Source organism: Podarcis raffonei, chromosome 3 (assembly GCF_027172205.1).
Source record: "Podarcis raffonei isolate rPodRaf1 chromosome 3, rPodRaf1.pri, whole genome shotgun sequence".
NCBI classification, from domain to species: Eukaryota; Metazoa; Chordata; class Lepidosauria; order Squamata; family Lacertidae; genus Podarcis; species Podarcis raffonei.
This window is the reverse complement of record NC_070604.1, coordinates 93,205,905-93,228,030: the sequence shown is the minus strand read 5'-3', so window position 1 is coordinate 93,228,030 and position 22,126 is coordinate 93,205,905. Positions and strand designations below refer to the sequence as shown.

Sequence of the window (22,126 nt, the reverse complement as noted above, 5' to 3'; positions counted from 1 at the left end):
ATTATTATTGGCATGCACCTCAACACAGCTCATTGGACTAGATGACACTTGTGGTCCCTTCCAATTCTACAGCTGACTTATGATTCTAACAAAACCATGGCAATATTTTTCTAACTACATGCAACATCATTCTACTAGCACTGATACAGTTACTTGACTTTAGCCTTTGCCCCATCTGTTTTTTAAAAAAATCACAATCTTCTCTTATGTAATTAAGGAATGGAATATATTGGTCTGATTGATTAGATTCCCCAGTTGTTGTTGTTGTTGCTGCTGCTGCTGTTTTTGACTGGTTGCTATTTTCCTTTCTTGGTTTTACCATCCCTGTGACAAAGCCATAACCTTCCTGCAACCAGGACTTGACACTCCCTCTCCTCCCATCTCTGCCTCCTCCTCTTCATTTGACAAGGCCCTGCAAGTGATGTCTGGCACCTCCGCTTTCTAAGGCTGCCCCTAATTGGTAGTTTAAGCAGAAAGACAAATGCCCAATCCACATCCCAGGGAAGGTGGAAATTAGTGTGGCTCTGCTTAGCTGCCGCCCAAACCAGCTGGAGCTCTGGAAGAAGAGAAAGCTCACCACAGGAACACAAGTGAACAGCAGAGAACCTGCACAAGCAATGCTGACACAAAACCCCACACATATATTAAGTAAAATAGAAATATCGCCACCCGACCCCAATCCCACTCATCTTCCCCCCCTCCACCTCTTTCCCCCTTTTCTTCCTAATGTCTCAACAAATGAAACTGATTTGTAAAAAATGTTACATGGGGGAGGGGAATACAAGAGAGAGACATTGCACATACTTCTGTAAATCAAGAAAATCTTTAATAAAAATACATTAAAAAAAAGGATGGTGTGTGTGTTTGTGTGTGTGTACAATTTCAGAGCCCATTGCACAGCAGAATGTGCTAACCAAGTGGATTTTTCTGGAAACTAATTTGATTCTCCCACATACAGCAGGAGGGTCTAATTATGATGTCATTTTAAAAAGTTATGGAAGCCCTGCCCCATAACAAAATTCCTACTGTTTTTTAAAGATTGTGTGTATATTTCACTGTATTAAGCAGAATGCTTGATGTTATATATCTATTGATATATATAAAATTCTAACAGAAATAACACAGGGGAAGATCATGATCTTAACAGGTAAATAAAAAAAAAACCCATCCACTACATCCTGGTAGTTTGAGATCAAATCACGAAAAAGCGCTTGAACGAAAACAAAAAATTAAATGATACTGAGCCACCCATTTACTTTGTTTTCAGACAGGTACCACCTCTGCATATGTTACAACTGCCAACATGGAGTTTTTACAGCACATAAATAGGACTGAAGCAATTGCCAGGGACATTATGCAGCCTTGTGAGAAAGTTGCCTCGTGCCCGCCCTGAATGTTTTGCTTTCATTATATCCCCAGTAATAAATGGCTTGTGCTCTCCTATCCTTCATAAATAAAAACTCTTAAATCACCAACAATTACTTTGTTCTCCTTACTTCCTGTGCTATAAAAGCATTCCCTTGTGTGATAATGGATGGTAATGTTATGGTCATAGCACCACATGCCTTTAATTTAGGCTACATGTGTAAGTATAAATACATATTTTAAAAAGATACATAATTGTGTGTGTGCGCGTGGGTTGTTTTTTAAAAAAAGAAAAGGCCTAAAATTTTACGACACTGGAACCTTCACTTAGAAACTGTCATTGTTCCAACAATGCATAATGCCACAGTGAGTAGACAAAAAGAGCAATTGGTGAAGGATAATTAGGGTTGGTGGAAATTGCTGCATGTCTCTTTCCCACTCTGCTGCTGGGAATGTTTGCAAAAGCACATTGAGCTTCCCAGATGAAAGGTTGGCCCATTAGGATTCTGGATTAACATTCCCTCACTTTCTACTTTCACAGACTCACTTGGTTAGAAGCGAGAGATGGATGAAGGATCATTCCGGCTCTGGAAGTGCAAAATAATACAAGAGTTGACTAATGGAAAAGCCATCTCATTCAGAGATTCCTGGGGAGTGACTTGCCCCACTGATTATGTTGGGAGGTGGGAAGGAATTGAAAATTAAACTTCTGATATCATAACGCCATTATACAAATCTACGTTGTGACTGCATTTGTGATATTGTGGACCATTTCTGGTCGCCTCACCTTGAAGGGAGAGGGAAGGTATTCCCTGTATTTTATATTTAAGTAAATTGCTCTGATAAATTGCTCTGATAAATTGCTCTGATAAATTGCTTGCTTTGCTGAGTTTGGAAGAGGCCCACTTCCTCTTTCTGCCGGCTAGCAGAGAGAGCAGCGGCTTTGCTGAGAGGCCAACTTCCTCTTTCTGCCGGCTGGCAGGGAAGAGGCCCACTTCCTCTTTCTGCCGGCTAGCAGGGAGGCCCATTTCCTTTGTTTTCTCTCAGCTAAGCAGCAACTGCAGTTGTTGCTTGCTATATTTGGCCAGACGGTCGTTTCTTTTTTTTGCACATGCTTCCTGCTGCAGAAACGCAAGAGACAAGGAGCACACAAACAAGGGAGGGAGGGGGCTTAGCTAGCCATATGCCATATTAGGGAGTAAGCTAAAACTTGCCAGCTGATTGGAGAAGGTTTTGGGGAAGCTTGGGGGAGGGAAGGGTGTTTTCAAGGTATAAGAAAGTTTGCAAATGTGAAATTGGGCGCAGCCAGTTAGCAGAAGTTATTCTGCTGGTTGCCTCAGCATGCTGTGTGTCAAATAAATCTCTTTTCTCTGACAAGAAGTCTCTGGAACTGTTTTTTCCCTTCTGGCCACGGGAGTGGCGGACCGCCGGACCTCTGGGTAATTCCAAAGTAAGGCTTTAACCTCAAAAAGGATATTGTAGAGTTGGAAAAGGTTCAGAAAAGGGCAACGAAAATGATCAGGGGGATGGAGCAAGGCCCACCTCCCTGAGGAAAAGTTGCAGCATTTGGGACTTTTTGGTTGAGAGAAAAAAATGAGTAAAATCCAACGTGATAGGATTTTGTAACACTATGCATGGCATAGAGGAAGTGGGTCAAGAAAACTTTCTCTCTCCCTATCATAACACTGGAACTTGTGGGCATTCGATGAAGCTGAGTGTTCAAAGATTCAGGACACATAAAAGAAAGTACTTCTTCATGCAGCACATAGTTAAACCATGTAACTTGCTCTCTCACGGGAGGCAGTGATGGCCACTAACTTGGATGGCTTTTTAAAAAGGACTGGACAAATTCATGGAAGAGAAGGCTGTTGATGACTATTAGCCACAATGGCTATGCTCTACACCTATGTGGTTGGAGGCAGCAATGCTTCTGAATATCAGTTGCTGAAAACCCCAAGAGTGAAGAAAGCTCTTGTGCTCAGATCCTGCTGTCATGTTTCCCCCATGCATCTGGGTGATCCCAGGATACAGTGGTACCTCGGGTTACAGACGCTTCAGGTTACATACACTTCAGGTTACAGACTCCTCTAACCCAGAAATAGTACCTCGGGTTAAGAACTTTACCTCAGGATGAGAACAGAAATCGTGCCTCGGTGGCGCAGCAGCAACAGGAGACCCCATTAACTAAAGTGGTACCTCAGGTTAAGAACAGTTTTAGGTTAAGAACAAACCTCCGGAACGAATTAAGTTCTTAACCCGAGGTACCACTGTACTGGGATGGGCCATTGCCTTTTTGCCTTCTTTTTTTGGGAGCAACGTATTTTCTCTCTTTTGATGGTATAGATTCAGACTAGCAAGTTATTATTACTTTTATTTCACCTCATGTCTCATCCACATCAACATACATTTCAAACACTCTTGTGCCATTTTAACAGCCATGGCTTCCCACAGAGAATCCTGGGAACTATATTTTGTTAAGGGTGCTGAGAGTTTTGTTAACATAGCTGTCAACTTACAGATTTGAAAATAAGGGACCAGCAGCCTTGAAAATAAGGGACCAGCAGCCTTGAAAATAAGGGACCTACAGCCTCACATGTTCCAGGCACTCCAGTCTTCCTGTCCTCCTGCAGTCTGGTCACACTCATGCTGGTAGCTTCGAGAACACTGTCCAACCAACTTTGTAACCAGAGGTTCAGCTGAATAGAATCTGAATCACATGCACCACAAGGCCTATGCAGCCTCAACTTAAGATGGCTCCCCGGCCTGGCTTTGCACTGCAAAGTTTGCAGCAGCACGTGCAACAAAATGGCGTCCAGCATTCAAAAACCCCCTCAGCTTGCATTAACTAGCCACACACAAGACATGCAAGCTCCACCCCCCAGTTGTTCTTAGACTTCTTATTGGGTGAGCAACACAGCCAAGCAACACAGTTGGAGCCTCCCTCCTCCCTGGCTGGCAGGGAGGGAGGGAGAGGAGCTGCTTCCTTTGAAAGTTAAGGGACATCATTTAAAGGACATTTAAGGGACATCCATCAATAAGGGACAGCAGCGGGACGTGGCGCTGGAATAAGGGACTGTCCCTTCAAATAAGGGACACTTGGCAGCTATGTTTGTTAAGCGTGGGAGGGGCTTTACAGGCAATCGGTCTAGTCCAACCCCTGCTCAATACAAAAAAATCCAGAGGTGAGGGTATTCCACACAAACAGCTGTCCTGTCTCTCTGAAGATCTCTAGCAAGCCTCTGGGTAATTGGCAAGCTGCTGAAACCAGTCTGAAAGTGGCCCAAGGCCCACTCACTGCTCAGTTACCATCCACTGCTTGAGAAATACTAGCCTTCTACAAAATTAGGTTTGTGCAATTAAAGCAGCTCTGGTGCAACAAATCCACTTTAAAAACAAAAGCAAAAAACCCCCCCAATAACAGAATCTTTGTAGTTAGGAATGGCCTAAAAAGTGTGGGATAGCCAGCTCTCCAGAAACAAATCGAAACAAGTGCTCAGTAAAAAGCTGACATCATATAACCTCCCTGTGGGGAAATCAGGATGAACGCTTAATAAACTGGAGGAGCCCTGGAGGAGCCTAAATTCCCAGCCTTTTCTATTTGGGAAATGGAGCTGTCAACAAGCAATGGTCTCTGCTGCCCCCTGCAGGTGAACTGCCTGTGATCTGATGCAATGGACTTTATTCCACAAGCAATTGTGTCACAGTCAAGAAGCTTTGTTGTTTTTGTAGCAGCAGACTTCCCAGCCTTTCTGAAAGTTAACCATGGAAGCCTAATAGGACTAGGTAACACAAAAATCTTTTTCTGAATCTATACTTTGGTGCTGGGGATTGCTGTAACAACTCCGTATATAATGGAAAGTGCTTTGGAGACATGCATAAACAGTTTTCAAAAATAATTTTACTTGTATAATTTTACTACGTACAGGGATTAAATTTATTTATTAACTACATTTAATCTGGTCAGGTACTATAGGATCATTTCCAGCTTTTACAGCTTGACCAAGAGGTTTGACCTTCCCTGTGTTCCCTCGACCTTTGCTCTTCTTGCCTGATCACGAGTAGCCAGAAAGGGGCTGCTAGGGGTGTGTGACAAAAGTGTCTTTTCCTGAGGGAGTGGTTTCTGCTGCACTCAAAAGAGGTGGTGGTGTGACCACTGCTTAAGAAGTCCTCCTTGGACCTGACGGTTTGGAAGCACTACTGCTTAGCTGTAAATAGCCCCTTATTAGAGAAGGTTCTTAAAGAGGATGGTGGTTGCTCAGATGCTGTAGGCCAGTAACAGCTGGACTTTCTCCATTCTGGATTCAAACCTGGGTTTGGGGCTGAAGTGGCCCTGATCACCATGCTTGATGTCCTTTATGGGGAACGGGACAGGGAAAGGATGACCCTATCATTTCTCCTTAATCTCTCAGAGGTATTTAAGACCATTGGCCATAGTATCTGTGGGCAGCTGGCCCAAGATATTGTGGAACCTGAGACGGACCCCCAAATCACACCCCCCTCTTTGCCATGAAAAAAAGGCTGAGGGAAAATCTACATCATGAAATAAGGAGGAATAAAGATTGACATCGGGATCTGCTGCCCCGGTGAATTCTGCCACCTGAGGCAGCCGGCTCACCTTGCCTCATGGGTGAGTGGGCCCTGTCTGTAGACTGGGTGTGAGAGGCAATTTCGTAGTTCTGATGCTACCTGCGAGACCAGCTCCGGAAGACAGCATTGGGGGACTGTTGCTCAGTCCCATAGAATCTGTGCCGTGGAGTCCTGCAAGATTCCATCTTATCTCCCATGCTGTTCAACAGCTATATGAAGCTGCTGGAATTTGGAGAGAGGTGCCATCAACATGTGGATGACACCAACCCAGCTCTATTTCTCATTGTCATCTGTCTGGATGATGGACAATAAGCTGAACAGCTACCTTCCTGCAGCTGTTAAATGCACAGCTCTTCCAGCAAAACAGAGGCCATCTTAATCCCTAAACCAGTTAGACGGAAGTGTCGAGACTTAAATTCATTTGCAATCTATGTAAGATATGTTATGCTCTAGTCTTAAATATAAAACTGAAACCATAGGAATTCCCCCTATGCACTCTAGCGCACGCATTAAAGTGAATCGGGTAAGGATTCTGGTAGGGAGATGCTGAGCAAATAGAATGTTGATGCCATTTTTAAAGAGGAAGCACCTTTGAATAATTAACAAATAATCTATTCATACCAGACAATAAACTTATATTATTAATAAAACATATGATCAAACCATTGTAAAGGATCTTCTAGCAATCTAGCTCAACAGTTGTGCAGTGTAAAGAGCTTTTCGTCGATTTAGTTGGTGCCCAGCGACACCTGGTGGCGGAATGTTGCCATCGTATTTGAAAGTCAACGAAGAATTATGGATAATGGCAGAGATTAAAAACAAAATCAAGCATGATTGATCAGTCTGTTTGGTATCATGCTTCACGACAATGAACTGCTGATACATGAGCTCAGATCATCTGGTTGTTTGACAGTGAAATACGATTTCTACATTTTCCCACTATGTAGGTTTTCAGCATACAACCTCCTCCCCTCCTCTTTGCCATTGGAAAAGACTGAAGGATTGGACATTGTAGCTCTCTTTAAATACCAGAAGGTTGTCATGTAGAAGAGGACACTTTCAGGGAGTAGGATTAGACCTAATGGGCTGAGGTCACAGGACGATAAGGAGAAAAACTTAAAGAGCCCTGTTGGATCAGGCCAAGGGGCCAATCAATCGCATGACACGGTACACACATAGCATCTGAGTGGCAATGCCCATCAACTTTTGGGGGGGGCTAACCTCCTCAAATGGGACGCGGGTGGCGCTGTTGGTAAAAGCCTCAGCCCCTAGGGCTTGCTGATTGAAAAGTCGGCGGTTCGAATCCCCGCAGCAGGGTGCGCTCCCGTTGTTCAGTCCCAGCGCCTGTCAACCTAGCAGTTTGAAAGCACTCCTGGGTGCAAGTAGATAAACAGGGACCGCTTACCAGCGGGAAGGTAAACGGCGTTTCCGTGTGCGGCTCTGGCTCGCCAGAGCAGCGATGTCACGCTGGCCACGTGACCCGGAAGTGTCTCCGGACAGCGCTGGCCCCCGGCCTCTTGAGTGAGATGGGCGCACAACCCTAGAGTCTGGCAAGACTGGCCCGTACGGGCAGGGGTACCTTTACCTTTACCTTCTCAAATATTTTATTGTGGGGGTTAAGCTACCCCTGCCTCTAGGAGTTGGCCCCTATGCCCCCAGGTCTCGTTCCTGGTCAGTTACCACCAGCTCAGACCCTGTGAGCATATATATGAAATTTAGATTATCGTGCCCCAATTGCATTCAGGTGAATATCAGGAGAAACTTCTTAATGGCAAGAGAGTTCAACACTAGGCTCAGTTCGCTGGAGGAGTGGTGGTCTCTCTCTTGCTGGAAGTCTTCAGATAGAGACTGTTGGAAATGGGCTGGCCCTCTATTTCCTACACTGAGCCCAGGAAAGACTAGACAGCCTACGAGGCCTGTGCCTTGTTGTTGTTGTTTAGTCATTTAGTCGTGTCCGACTCTTCGTGACCCCATGGACCAGAGCATGCCAGGCACCCCTATCTTCCACTGCCTCCCGCAGTTTGGTCAAACTCATGCTGGTAACCTCGAAAACACTATCCAACCATCTCGTCCTCTGTCGTCCCCTTCTCCTTGTGCCCTCCATCTTTCCCAACATCAGGGTCTTTTCCAGGGAGTCTTCTCTTCTCATGAGGTGGCCAAAGTATTGGAGTCTCAGCTTCAGGATCTGTCCTTCCAGTGAGCACTCAGGGCTGATTTCCTTAAGAATGGATATGTTTGCTCTGTGCCTACTCTATGGTAAAAGGAACTCATTGATCACTCCATAGCATACCCTAGGGAACCTTAGCCTGCAGGCCAAATGCAGCCCTCCGGGCCACTCCATCTGGTCCTTGGGATGCTCCCTGTGCCATGTCCCTCATCAGTCTTGTTCCATACCTGCCTCAAGAGTTTTTCCATGGTTTGAATGTTTCCTTCAGCTGTGACAGTGCTTCATGCTTAACTGGATTGAGAGATTTGAGGGTAGGGGCAGAAACCTCTGGCTTTTGCACAGCTGGAATGGAACCAACTGCACAAAATCAAGAGTCATATTACTTGCTCCACTCCCCTTTGCCTCTGGCCCTCCTCAACTCTGGCATGAGGCCCCTGGAAGATTCCCCATAAAGAAATGCAGTCATTGTGCTAAAAATGCCCCTATACAACAGTGTTATGGTGTGGTTTCCCCCTCCATGACAGATGAAGGGTGAGCTATAATCAATATTTTTTAATAATCAACAAGGATACAAATAAATCTCTGCTGAGGTGCACCCACAATTGTGAGGCTTTGCAAGCTGTTACCATTGGCTAAGGACTACCTGTGATGTCACAAAAGCAAAAGCACATGGCCTTTTCCTCTTCCCCAACAGAACCCAGTGGGTAACAGCTGTGATGTCACTAAAGGACATGGTGGGTGCAGTGGCAGAGCTTCATGCTCCGGCACTGGGGGCAGAGAGCAGGCGGGCGTGGGGCTGGCGCATGTCCCAGGGGCGGGGCATGCCACCAGGGGGCGGGGCACCCACCGCGGGCGGGGGGGCAGCTGCGATGGTACCCTGGGGATTGTGCTACCGGGGGCAGTGCACTCTCCCCCGCTCTCCTCCTCCTTTGCCAGGGGGTGGCTGAGGGGAAAGAGGCCCTCCCTCTGTGACACCACTGGGCCACCTCTAGGTCTCAGGTTTGGGACCGGAAATCTCAGGGTCTGAGGTGCTGCTGACATGGCAACCCTACGTCTAATAGACGAAAGCAACTCTACACATTTACATTGCAAGAGAGCATACATAACAAGTATGGACAAGCTACTTCCATAGTTGAACTCACCTTCTTCCCCTTCTACCAAACAATATGGCTAATCTGACTCAACAACACCCACCACTCACAAACAAACCACACTGAAACCAACTGAACACAACTAACCGAGTGGCACTGTGGGTTAAACCACAGAGCCTAAGACTTGCTGATCAGAAGGTTGGCGGTTCGAATCCCCGTGACGGGGTGAGCTCTCGTTGCTCGATCCCTGCTCCTGCCAACCTAGCAGTTCTAAAGCACGTCAAAGTGCAAGTAGATAAATAGGTACCACTCCGGCAGGAAGGTAAACGGCATTTCTGTGCGCTGCTCTGGTTTGCCAAAAGCAGCTTAGTCATGCTGGCCACATGGCCAATAAAACGAGATGAGCGCCGCAACCCCAGAGTCGGTCGCAGCTGGACCTAATGGTCAGGGGTCCCTTTACCGTGTTTGTGTGTGTGTGTGTGTATGACCTACCCATGTGATGCTGTCACAAAAACCCTGCACAAACACTACACAATAGAATGAAATATAATTATCCCCTTTCCAAACCACACAATGCAAATGTCTCATACCGAATGTAAATGGACTGTGAAAAAGACTCTGAATTGAGAATGGAGACACTTTTATTAATTTGTCTTGTTGCACAAGAATATATTTAATAAAAATTAAAAAACAACTCGCTTTCCCATGACCTAATAAGAGGACATGAACATTTTCAGGAGCTCTGGAAACAGTGATAGGGAGCGATCCAGCTTCCAATCATACCCACAGAGCAAGTAACCACTCTGGGTATAATAATCCTTGCATTATTAGCAAGGAGGAAAGAGCTGGCCTCTTCGCCATAGAAAACCACCTCTCAGTCCTTCCCACTCTATATTCAGCAAAAGTACTCAATTAAACATTATACTTGACAGCAGGGCTCTTGCAAGCCTGAGACTTCAGTAACAAATATATTTTCATGGCATTCTTTGGAGGTTCATTGCTGGCTGGCTAGAGCGCTGAAAAGCTAATGGGGAATTTTGCTCAGAGTCCATCTCTTTGGGAACCACACCTGTAAAGACAATCATTAATTGTAATTGGGCGGTCTAAGCTTATACAAATAAAGTAGTAGTGTAGACAGCCGTCCCAAACTCAGATGGGAGGTCCCAGCCCTGGAACTGCAGGAAATGTACCTGTTTACACAAGTAATTTCCCATATAGCAAGGCATACAGAGGCTCCCCTCTTCCCCTCATATCAGCATTGCTGGATGAAAATGGAAGTCTTTAGATTAAACCTATGCAAAATTCAGATTTCAGCAGATATCATTTGATTTAAGCTGTGCATCAGGACATTTTTTTAGGGAAACCCTTCTCGTGACAGTCTTAGCACCTGCTATGAACTTTAACACCATTATAAAGAAACCTTGCTTTAAAGCCAGGAAATTCCAGAGGCCATAGAAAGGGTTTGGAGAAGTGCAAAAGTGAGAAGTATTTTGTTAAAGGTGGCGTGGGCAGCAGGTGAGAGACCACTTCCTATCCAGCTAAGGCAATAATTATAAAAAGGAGGGGTTGGTCTGTGTCTGGATAGGAGGCCACCTCTTTGGGTTTGGTAGAAGGCAGGCAGGATGTAAGTGGAATCTATTAATAAATGGCAAATGCACTTGTATTTTATATGATTTATTGGTGTAGATGTAGCCTCCTTGTGTGTTTCTTAAAATAAATGGTAGAGAAAAGAGATTGAAGGAGGGAGAATGGATGAACCGTTAAACTATGGTTATGCAAGTCATTTAGCCCATGGAGAATTTTCACAGAAGGAAGTACACCACTTTGCCTATTTCTAGTTACAGATGAATTAAGGTTTTATTTATGAAATTAGCAGGCCTTGGCATATCTGGTGTTCGTCAGCAGTTAACTCAAACCTCAGCATTGGCTGGTGAAAAACATCTAAACAATGTTTGTTCCCAAAATGGGCTTGCTGCTATAATAGATGTTGCCTGGAAGGGCACGCTGCCCCAGGTTGATGAGTAACAGTTCTCACATGTTTGTCGGTATCCTTGCAACAAGTATTGCATTAAAAACACCAGTCGCAAACATGAAATCAGGTTTGAGAAGATTCAACCCCCAGTCCGTAGCTTTGGCTTTTATTAACTATTCATACAACCACATACAGCATTTCTTTCCTATCATTCATTTTCTTCTGTATCACCCAATGCCATTCTTAGAATTTTATTTTTATTTTTAAACGACTTTATAGCATTTAAAACATTTGCCACTCACTACTCTTAGCAAGCAGGCTTCAACGTAAAAAAACAAAAACAAACATAGCATCTTGCTATGATCTTGTTGTGCAAAAGCTATCAGGACTTGCACAAAAATCAAGAAGCCAACAATGAGTCAGCCGGCAAAAACCTTCGCTCCCCCCCCCCCCCCAGTTACTCATATAAGAACTGTATTTAAAGATTGAACAAATTTGCCTCTTCTTTCCTGGAAAAGAGATCACTATACAAAAACAGCAGAATATGAAGAATCTTGAAAAAAAACAAAAAACAGTTTTAAAAATTATTTCTTTTTCCCTTTTGAAGGCTTAGCAAACAAAGCAGGATCTATCTGATCTCTCAGCAGACCCCTCACTGAGAAAAGCCGCGCTGCTCTTTCCTGCAGGGTGCCCCCACATTTCAGTCCCAAAGCCGTCAGCTCAAACTTCAGCTTGTCTAGTCCTATGGCTTCCAGTTCGGCAACAGAGTTGAATTCCAAAAGATCTATTGTTGAAGTCTCCTAACAAAAAACAAAGGGAAACAGGCAGTGTTTTAAACGTGTGTCATGAATACCCAAAGAGACAAAAAGCTTTTCAGCAAAAAGGAAAAGGAAAAAACAACTACATGTTTTCAATCTGGGATATCGCAGTCATCTAACACGGTGCGTGTTGAGTTTAAGTTATAGGAGCATCCTTATAGGACTCCAAAATCCTGTATATATGTTTCAATTTAACCAAAGAGGTTCTGTGGCAGGGTTGGGCAACCTATAGCCCTCCAGATGTTGCTAGATGATGTTGTCAGATGTTGTTAGCTCCAGCCAATGGGAGTTGCAGCCCAGCAACTTCTGGAGAGCCACACTTTCTCCACCCCGATCTATGGTTAAGAGTTGTTGTTGTTGTTTAGTCATTTAGTCATGTCTGACTCTTCGTGACCCCATGGACCAGAGCAGCCCAGTAAATGGGACAGCATTTTTCTCAGGGCCCAGCTGAGTGTGTGTGTGTGTAGGTCAGTAGAATCTACTGATAGATAGATAGATAGATGATAGATAGATAGATAGATAGATAGATAGATAGATAGATAACAATAGCCACCACCATCCTACCCTCCCACTCCCAAAAATGTATCTGGAAGGATGAGACGTGACATTGCAATCATCACATTGTGAGTGAAAATATAAGCTATGGGGAATGGTAGCAAGTTGCATTTCAACTGCATTTCAGTTGCATTTCAATATATATATTTATATATAAATAAACTTCTAGTCAGACCTAATAAGCATCATACTTACTGTGCTCTGTAACTGGCTCACAGGTTCCTGCGTATCTGAGGCATGCGCCTGATCTCTGTCCTTTGTTGTCCTTGCTGTTTCATGTTTCTCGACAGCTGCAGCTTCGCTGATAGGTGGATCCTCTACCAGATCCTTTCTAGCACGCTTCCCTTCTTCTTGCAAATTCTCAGCTGCGTCAGAGGCTGAAGAGCAACTTCTAGAATCTTCAGAACTGTTGGGACACTGTTCTGTACTTTCCACCATCTTCACATGGTTGCCGGATGACACTGTGCAACTTCCTGATGTGCCAGGTGAGTCGTCATCTTCACTGCTACTGCTGTCTTGTGAACTGTCAGGGTCCTCCAAGCCTTCCACCCCCAACCTACCACAATCAATGAAAATCCGTTTTTTAAAAGTGTGTGTTTTTACAAATAGCGTCAGCAAAGCACAGAGGTTTGGCAATTTGCCCAAAAGCCTTTTGCCCCAACAACTATGAAAGGAACACAAGTTCTGGCAATGAAGAACACATTTTCCTACCCAATTTCATATACAGAAGCTGAGGGTTCTGGCAACTGGATTTTACTTCAGCATCCTTCACTGTACCTGAAGGCAGCAGGCTAGCTTACAGGGTGAAGAATAGGCTGCATGGGACACAAACCCACTCACTATCTCCTCAACATCTGTCACCTGAGGCAACCAAGTAGGGCCGGCCCTACCAATGGAATTAATGCAAGACCAATTCCAGTGAAGCTCTTGCAGTACTAAAATTCCATAGAAGTCACCAAACATCATGGTAATGGTATCAAAAGGGCTAGTCTTTCTAAAAGTAGAGTAGAAAATCGGAGACCATAAGCGCCCAAACAGGCACAAAACCTCCAACACACTATTCCCACCCAATTCCAAGGGGCTCATTCAATTACTCTGCTGAAACCATGGAGCTCTGCCATCTTGAATACTTACACAGAATATTGCTATAATAAGCCGCCTTCTAGTTTATCTGCTGCATTCTGCAGTGAACTTAAAGGGTTCAACGTGCTGAGCTGTTGTAGAGGATTATTAATTTGGATCCAATGGATTACTTGCAAGCAGAGGCAGTGAGAAACCTAATTTCATGAGCAGATCAGTGCTTATGGTTCTTAGGATCCATGCCACTGTATTTAAGGCCACCTGCTTCCTTTTAAAGGAAGCAATTCTGTTCCTTTTCCTTACAATCTTTATTCACGCACCTTCTCATCTAGTTAGAAGGATCAAACTGCAATGCTCACCAAAAGCACTTCTTCTTCTCAGACGTAGCTCCCTTTTCAGAATCAGCTGGCCGTTTCCGGCTCTCACTGCTCTCTGGCGAGACCATTGTGCTAGAAGATGCTTGCATGCCTGAAAAGGAGCAAAATCAGTCAACTCTTCCTTCTCCATTTAATCCCTGGCATTTCAAATCAAACACAGACAATGACATAATAAAAAAACAGGTATGAGAATTAAGAAATGAAAGCACAATTTCTATTTATCTCTAATTTCCCACTAAATCAGAGTTTCATTTAGCTTACTTTTCAGCTCTGACAATGTTATTTAAGGCATCACCAGTACGCAGTGCAGATGATAGCAAAATAGTGGTTAGTGTTGAATTTGAACCTGGGTGACCAGGGTTCAAATCCCCACTGAACCATTAATCTCACTGGATGATGCTGGGCCAATTACCATTTCTCAGCCTAACCTGCCCCAGAAGGTTGCTGCAATGATAAAATGGAGAGGGGGAGAACTGTGTACCTTGAATCCTTCGGAGAAAAGGTGGGATAGAAATATAACAAAATCAATAATTTGAAAATCCCCTTTGCTTTGCATTTTATTGCTCTTCCACAGAGTAATGGGGGGGGGGATGTTCCACTAAATTATCTCAGCAGCCTTTTAAAATTTATCGAAATCCAACTATCAAAATAAACACCAAGGAATTTCATTTTCAACAACCATTTTCCAAAACGAAATCTTAACAAGCCTATTCATATTTACGAGCATTCACTGTTGTTGTCATCACAAGGCAATGATATCATTGAACCAATCTGCATTCTGAGGTGCCATTCCAAGGCCCGCAGAGGACTGCCACAAATAAGAGGGTTCAATTTCACTTAGATGTTCACAGACCCCAGAGTTCAAACTCCTAAGGTTCTACAAACTGTTCTGTATGCCTGCAGGTTAAGTCTTGCAAGTCGCGATGATTCTGAAGCAGCTAATCCAGTGACAGCAAGGAGGACACCATGGCAATACGTGCATGGTCAGAGCCACTGTAACAGAGCAGCTCAGTCACTGAGAGGTAGTGATCATGAGAGGTCAGAGACTGGGAAGTGCACCTAGACTTGCCTTCAGCAGAACTCCACGAACTGGATGCTGATGCAGGCAGAAGAGGAAGGAGGCATGTTTCGGCAACCCCACATTCCACCCGCTGAAAATCTGCTTTGGAGGGTTGGGCAAACCCTTCCCCTCCCCTGGGACAGTGAGGGAGGTGGAATGGAAGCTACAGGAGAAGAGGAGAATCACTGACAATTCTCTTCTGCCCACAAGAGCATCCAGTAAGCTGAGTGAGAGACACCTTTGGATCATAGTCCCACCTATAACGGAAGAAAACTTTCTATTGAAGGAGAGAGCTGTCCACCCCAGAGGTTGAAAATTCAAGGCAAATACACAAACACACAGGCACACTGTTCAGCACCAGAGCATCATAATGACAGGCTATTTAGCTGCAACTAATTAAGGGCCCAATTGAGATATGTAATCCAGCATAACGACCAATGATGCTCTCTGTGCTACCTTTGAGAACGGAATCCTCCAGCCTTTCTGCCATCTCGTGACACTGCTGCTGGTAGTCTGGGTTTGTGAAAAAGTGTTTCGGCTCCGCAAGTTTGCGCTTCAGTCTTTCCACACGCCTTTGCTCCTTGTCCGCTTCACGTTCCGCTTGCTGCTTCACCCATTCGGCCATTCTGTTAAGAGAGAATAAGCCACATGACACTACACGCACTTTCATGTGTCCACTCTGCCATTGGCTTGATAGTTTCGGATCAAGCACTCTTTCCGCCTACTGCTGGGAGGAAAAGCTCTGGGTGGAACAGGACAGTAGATGAGTCTGCTGGATCAGACCAACAGCCCATCTAGTCCAGCACCCAGTTCTTGCAGTGGCTGGCCTGTGGGAAGCCTGCAAGCTGGACATGAGTCTGCCCACCCGCAATTAAGAATGTAAGGAGATCAGGCCAATGGTCCATGTAGTTCACCATCCTGTTCTCACAGTGGCCAACCAGATGATTGTGAGAAACCCGCAAGCAGGATTCAAGCACAAGAGCACTCTTTCCCTTCTGTGGTTTCCAGAAACTTTTATTGAGAAGCATTGCTGCCTCCAACTGTGGGGGAAGAGCACAGCCATCATGCCTAGTAGCCTTGCCTTCCATGAATTTGTCTAATCTTCATTCAAAGCCATCCAAGTTGGTGGCCACTACTGGGAATGAGTTCCTTAGTTTAACCGTGTTAAACAGTGAGTGTTAAAAACTCCCATCTTCCTACAAAACACAAGAAAAACATCTTCATGTGCTTCCTTCCAAAACACATAAAAAATTATTTTTGTCTTTATTAATTGATGGAGTTTGGCAGGGATCACTGTCAATGAGACACCAGAAAGGAAAATAAAAATCCTCCAGATGTTTACCGTATTTTTTCGCCCCATAGGACGCACCGGCCCATAGGACGCACCAAGTTTTTTGGGGGGGAAATAAAGGGGGGGAAAAATATTCCCCCCCCAGGCGCTTGTGGGGCCGGCAGCAGGGAGAAGCGCTCTTCTCCCCGCCGCCCTCCTGCAGACCAGGTCCGGGGACAGCGGGAAGACACGCTGCGCCTCCCAGCTGTCCCTGGAGCTTGCGGGGCTGGCGGCGGGGAGAAGCGCTCTTCTCGCCGCCGCCCGCCTGCAGACCACATCGGGAGACAGCAGGATGGCGGCGTTCCGCCTCCCCGCTGTCCCCCGACCTTGTGGGGCTGGCGCTGCGGCTCTCCTGAAGCCTGGAGAGCGAGAGGGGTTGGTGCGCACCGACCCCTCTCGCTCTCCAGGCTTCAGCGAAAGGCTGCATTCGCCCCATAGGACGCACACACATTTCCCCTTCATTTTTTGGGGGGGTAAAAGTGCGTCCTATAGGGCGAAAAATATGGTAACTACTGCAGAGAAGGCCAGGAAGGGTAAATACATGCCTTGTCCACGAAAGTTATTTTAAGCAGCATATTTCTAGTTTGCCCTTCACAAGAGCAGAAATATGTAAAATTAACAATTAAAACCAAAGTTCAAACCAGACCAATCAAACTTCAGCAGGAATAAAAATTCCACAATACTCATCTCAGGCTCACTCCAAGCATTTGTTCTGCACATGTGTTGCTCACCTCCTTATATATAACGTAATAAGGGCATCTGAAGGGGCTAACTGCTTTAACCAACCTTGTAAATAAGCACACAAAAGCTACTAGCCTGCAAAAAAATTTACTAGTCTGCATTTCTGTGGAGAGGAATTTTCTGTGAGAAATAAACGACTCACGCTTTTTCATGGTTAACATCTCGAAGTCTCCTTCCACTAAGATCTCTGCAAGCTTCTCGATTTGTTGTCTTCTCAATTTGAGCACCAAGCGCTCGGAGCATAGATCCAAAACCTAGGAGAGAATTACAAGCTGTCAGCAGCATAACGGTAAGAATAAGAGAACACTATAGCAAGATTATTTGGTAATGGAATGTTAAACTGCAAGGATGCCTACTCAAAATCAGCCTTTTCCAACCAGATGCGGAAGCTGATGGAAGGCGTAGTCCAAAACAGGTTGACACCAGGTTGGGAAAGGCTCATCAAGACTGTGATCTCACCTTTTTTGTATTTATATTTGTCTTCTTCCCACTGCTACATGCAGAAATTTAAGATAGAAAGTTTATTTTGCATCTATGTAGTTAAGAAAATGTTTTGCGCTTGCACAGAATTACTCTTAGCTCGGTTACACACAGGGAAGGTTAAACACTTTAGCGTTGGCAGAAAGCAGCTCATTCTGGGAAAACTTGAGAAACCAGGCTTGGTAGAAAACTAGACTTCATAGCTAAATTTCATAGCTCCTTGCAATGAAAGAAACATATTATAATTTCCACTTTCAGAGTTACATTGTATTCTAATTATTTAGCACAAAGTTGCAACCGTGAACCCACCTCCTTTCCCACCACACAGTCTTGGTTCCAGGCTGTAAACAGTTCCTTCTTGTAGCACATCTTCAGAATTAACAAGTCGACCATTACACTTTATATAGAAGTGATCTTCAGGAAGACCCTAAATACAAACAAGTCAGAAAGAATTAAACATATACTGTAGGTTGAAATGCTACAACAGTTGAATATGTAGTATCTGGCAATTAGATTATTTTCCAATCAAGTTATTTAAAACTGTATGCTGGTGAAAAGATGGGTAAGAGATCTGGTTCCTTCTCTGTGTAAAGATGCAATACTTAGCGAAGTAAATGTATACAAATATGTGCAGCACAGAACACAATATCAGTCACATCCCACTGAGTCACAAATTGCTAGTGCCCCTATTAAAATTTGGAAAGATTCTGTTAACTGAATGGTAATAGATAAGAGAAAAAGAAACTATGAATGCTTATAAGAAATGCTTCCAAGTCACAGAACTGTGAAACTCCGTTCACCTTAAAGTCCAGACTCTGTACACTTTCTAAATGAACTGTAAAACTATCTTTGGTCAAGAGGACTTTGGATTTAACAGGGGGACTTTAGTCTTCTTTTTATCATGTACCATTTTGTTATACTTTTAATGCTGTTACCTGCCCAAGCTCTTGGGAGGGGGCAAAACAACAACAACAGAAAACACATCTACCAAGTGTTGAATTATACACCTCAAAGAATTTCCCAAATCAGTTAACATCAGCCCCATTAAAAATCTCTTAACTGCCGTGAGACCTGAGAAAGCACCATGCTTTCGCTACGTAAGGAAAGGCACCAAATCCCTTCTCCTTGGCCCTCTACCCAGCTTTTAACGCAAAAGGGACTTATGTCCCTTGATGGCAGAAAGTGAGGAGGAATTAAAGAACCTTTTATTGAGGGTGAAAGAGAGCGCAAAATATGGTCTGAAGCTCAACATCAAAAAAACGAAGATCATGGCCACTGGTCCCATCACCTCCTGGCAAATAGAAGGGGAAGAAATGGAGGCAGTGAGATTTTACTTTCTTGGGCTCCATGATCACTGCAGATGGTGACAGCAGTCACGAAATCAAAAGACGCCTGCTTCTTGGGAGAAAAGCAATGATAAACCTAGACAGCATCTTAAAAAGCAGAGACATCACCTTGCCAACAAAGGTCCGTATAGTAAAAGCTATGGTTTTCCCAATAGTGATGTTTGGAAGTGAGAGCTGGACCATAAAGAAGGCTGATCGCCGAAGAATTAATGCTTTTGAATTATGGTGCTGGAGGAGACTCTTGAGAGTCCCATGGACTGCAAGAAGATCAAACCTCTCCATTCTTAAGGAAATCAGCCCTGAGTGCTCCCTGGAAGGACAGATCCTGAAGCTGAGGCTCCAATACTTTGGCCACCTCATGAGAAGAGAAGACTCCCTGGAAAAGACCCTGATGTTGGGAAAGATGGAGGGCACAAGGAGAAGGGACGACAGAGGACGAGATGGTTGGATAGTGTTCTCGAGGCTACCAGCATGAGTTTAACTAAACTGTGGGAGGCAGTGGAAGACAGAGGTGCCTGGCGTGCTCTGGTCCATGGGGTCACGAAGAGTCGGACACGACTAAACGACTAAACAACAACAAGTTGGGTAGCCCCTTGCCTCCAGGTGCGTTTGGGACTACAACTACCACCACCCCCAACAACTAATCATGCTAACTGGGGGTGGGGGGTGGCGAGGGCAGTCTAACAATTCCAGCGGGGCGCCCCCAGCTCCCGCGCCCCCAACCACAAGCAACCCCGAGGGATCTCATCCCGCCCTTCACACAGGGACCAAATCCCACCCACTTCTTTCACACGAGCCCATTTTTTTTACCTGTACCCGGCAACGAGCGCGGAGTAAACCACAAACCGATCGATCTTCGGCCGGCAGAGGTACCGGCTGCGCTCCAGAAGCCAGCAAGTCCCGCACCCACAACGCCATTTTCGCCTTTCCTCAAGCAACACCTTCCCACACGTCGCTCCTTCAGTTTCCCGGAAAAGACGCGCGGCCGCTGGCGCGCGTCAGTGACGTAATGGACGCAAAACAGGAAGTCGGGCACTGGAAGTTCCCTGGCCAGCAGCAGCAGAGTTTCCTTGCAGCCCCTTCCCTCCCACGTGACACGGAGGGTGGGTCTGGGAGGGATGCCTGGTGGAGGCAGATAAAGCGGGTGGGGGCTGGGTGGCAGGCTTGGAATTGGCAGGCTGTCAGGGGAAGGAGCAGGAGGCGGCGGCGGGAGCTTGCTTCATGGCGGCGCTTCAAGTGATTTACCCCTTTGGAGCGAGAGCAGGATACAACCCGCCTTGGTTTTTCGTTCCCTTTTGGCTGCCTCTCCGCTCATCGGCCTTCTGTCCGCACTTACAGTATTTCCAATAACCCAGAAGCTTTGCACGCTCTGCGGTGCGTGGAAATGCATCCGCGCTGCTTTCCCACCACGATGAGGGGGCGGGAGGGGAAGCCCCCCTGTTGTTACAGGAGTGTGCACTTCCTTTTGAAAAATGACGAGTCTTAGGCGGGGTGCGGGGGGAGCTGAGTGGGAAATGTTGCAACCTGGGGTGCATAGCAACATTTGCAACTCTCCTTCCCCTTATTTCGCTAGGCTTGGTATATTTTTAAAACCCGCAAAGGCGAGCTCGCCTTTCCTCCTCCTCTCTCCCCCCACCCCCGCGCTCCTCTTCTCTCTTCCGCACGGTTTATTGTGTTCGCAAACGCCATATTCCCTGGCAATGCCAGCTTGGGAGCAACGATCTGGAGAGCTCCGGGGCAACGATCTGTGTCCTCTCCTCCCCCCCCCCCCCGGCTCTCCAGGTGGTAGCATAGTAAATGCGACTGCCCATGTTACCGTGCCAGTGGCAACAGCAACGAGGCAGGAGTGGCTGTGCCCGTTTCGGAGGCGATGCGCAGCCCTCGGTCTCGCTACAGCTACCGCCTCACTGCCGGCCTTTCCTGAAAAGACTTGTGCAAGCGGCGAGGAAGGGAGGGAGGAACTAAGGCAGGGGAAATTAAGACTTGAATTACACAAGACTCCAGCAACACCACCAAGCTCCTTCAAAGCCATCCCTTTTCTACAAAGATGCAGAACATAAGTATGTGCAAGAGCTCTCTCGCTCTCCCAGCTACAGGCGCGCGCGCGCGTGCACACACACACACACACACACACACAGCGCCTGGGTCTTCAGCTTGTAAAACAAGTATGGCGCAAATCTGAACAGATCTTTTTGAAAGGGGAGTGGGAACAGCCTGAAGATATGGCAGCAACCCCGAGTGGACCTCCATAATGAGTGCTTATGTCGAGGTGTGGCTCGATGTTTCATGTATGGCTCACGCTGTAGTTGAAAGCCAACCAACCTCAAAACAATGAAGGCAGTGTTGATTCAATGCAAGGAAAAGGCCCTGTTGCACTACTAACTCAAAACGCACTTCTCTCCAGCCAGTCTAAGGATGCACATAAATGTCACCATGCATTGTATAAGAGATTCACATTCTAATGCCAAGAAAACAGCATTTTGAATCCATCCCAACGTGTCAATGTCCACTCAAATGGGAATCATGAAAGTGTAGCTTTGGATAAGGACTCTGCATAACTTGATCTGCTATTACTGTACAGAGAAACTGAGGTTGTCACTATCCAGCATAGCGTGAAGGATGGTTTTGATAATAGAGATCTAATTATATGGTCTAGCAAGAAGGGTGGTAAAGCAGTTATAGTTTGAGTTTGAGACCTTGGAGATGATAATTCAATTCTAAATAAAGGCAGCATTGTGCAAGTATATGTGGGAGATAGTCCTGTGAACTGGAATCCCTGGTTCCTAACCTCAAAAATGTAAAAGCTATTGGGGGTCTCCAGTGTGACAAGATGCATATGCTCAGGAGCTCCTTCTGCTATTTTCATATTCTGAGGGATGATTTAGGATTTCATAACAGGGGCTGGGGTCTACCTTCTAGGCATTTTCACTGATGTAAATGTTGACGTTGAAGTTACTTCCATGGGATGCTATCATGTTGGCTGTAAAATCAGTTGGTATGTGTTTTATTGCCCCCCACTCCTCAAAAAGTTCAGTTAAAAAATTGATGATGAAATATTTAATTGAATCTAAAACCTAATTATGACAATAAATGTGCAAACAAAACAAAAAACCTCCCATTTCAATCCATAAACATTTATTCTCCCCTCTCAGCCCAT

At 45.4% G+C, this 22,126-nt stretch overlaps 1 protein-coding gene across 1 annotated transcript; it reads right to left on the bottom strand.

Annotated features, from left to right (window-relative positions):
* Positions 1-11,305: 11,305 nt before the first annotated feature.
* Positions 11,306-20,029, bottom strand: SDE2 (SDE2 telomere maintenance homolog). The gene is made up of 7 exons (XM_053383035.1): positions 19,780-20,029; positions 17,933-18,050; positions 17,286-17,397; positions 15,529-15,698; positions 13,995-14,103; positions 12,751-13,111; positions 11,306-11,982 (listed from the first exon to the last, which is right to left on the bottom strand). Exons 1-7 carry the CDS (start codon positions 19,885-19,887, stop codon positions 11,767-11,769), a joined length of 1,194 nt encoding a protein of 397 aa, XP_053239010.1. The 5' UTR covers positions 19,888-20,029; the 3' UTR covers positions 11,306-11,766.
* Between the last annotated feature and the right edge of the window lie 2,097 nt (positions 20,030-22,126).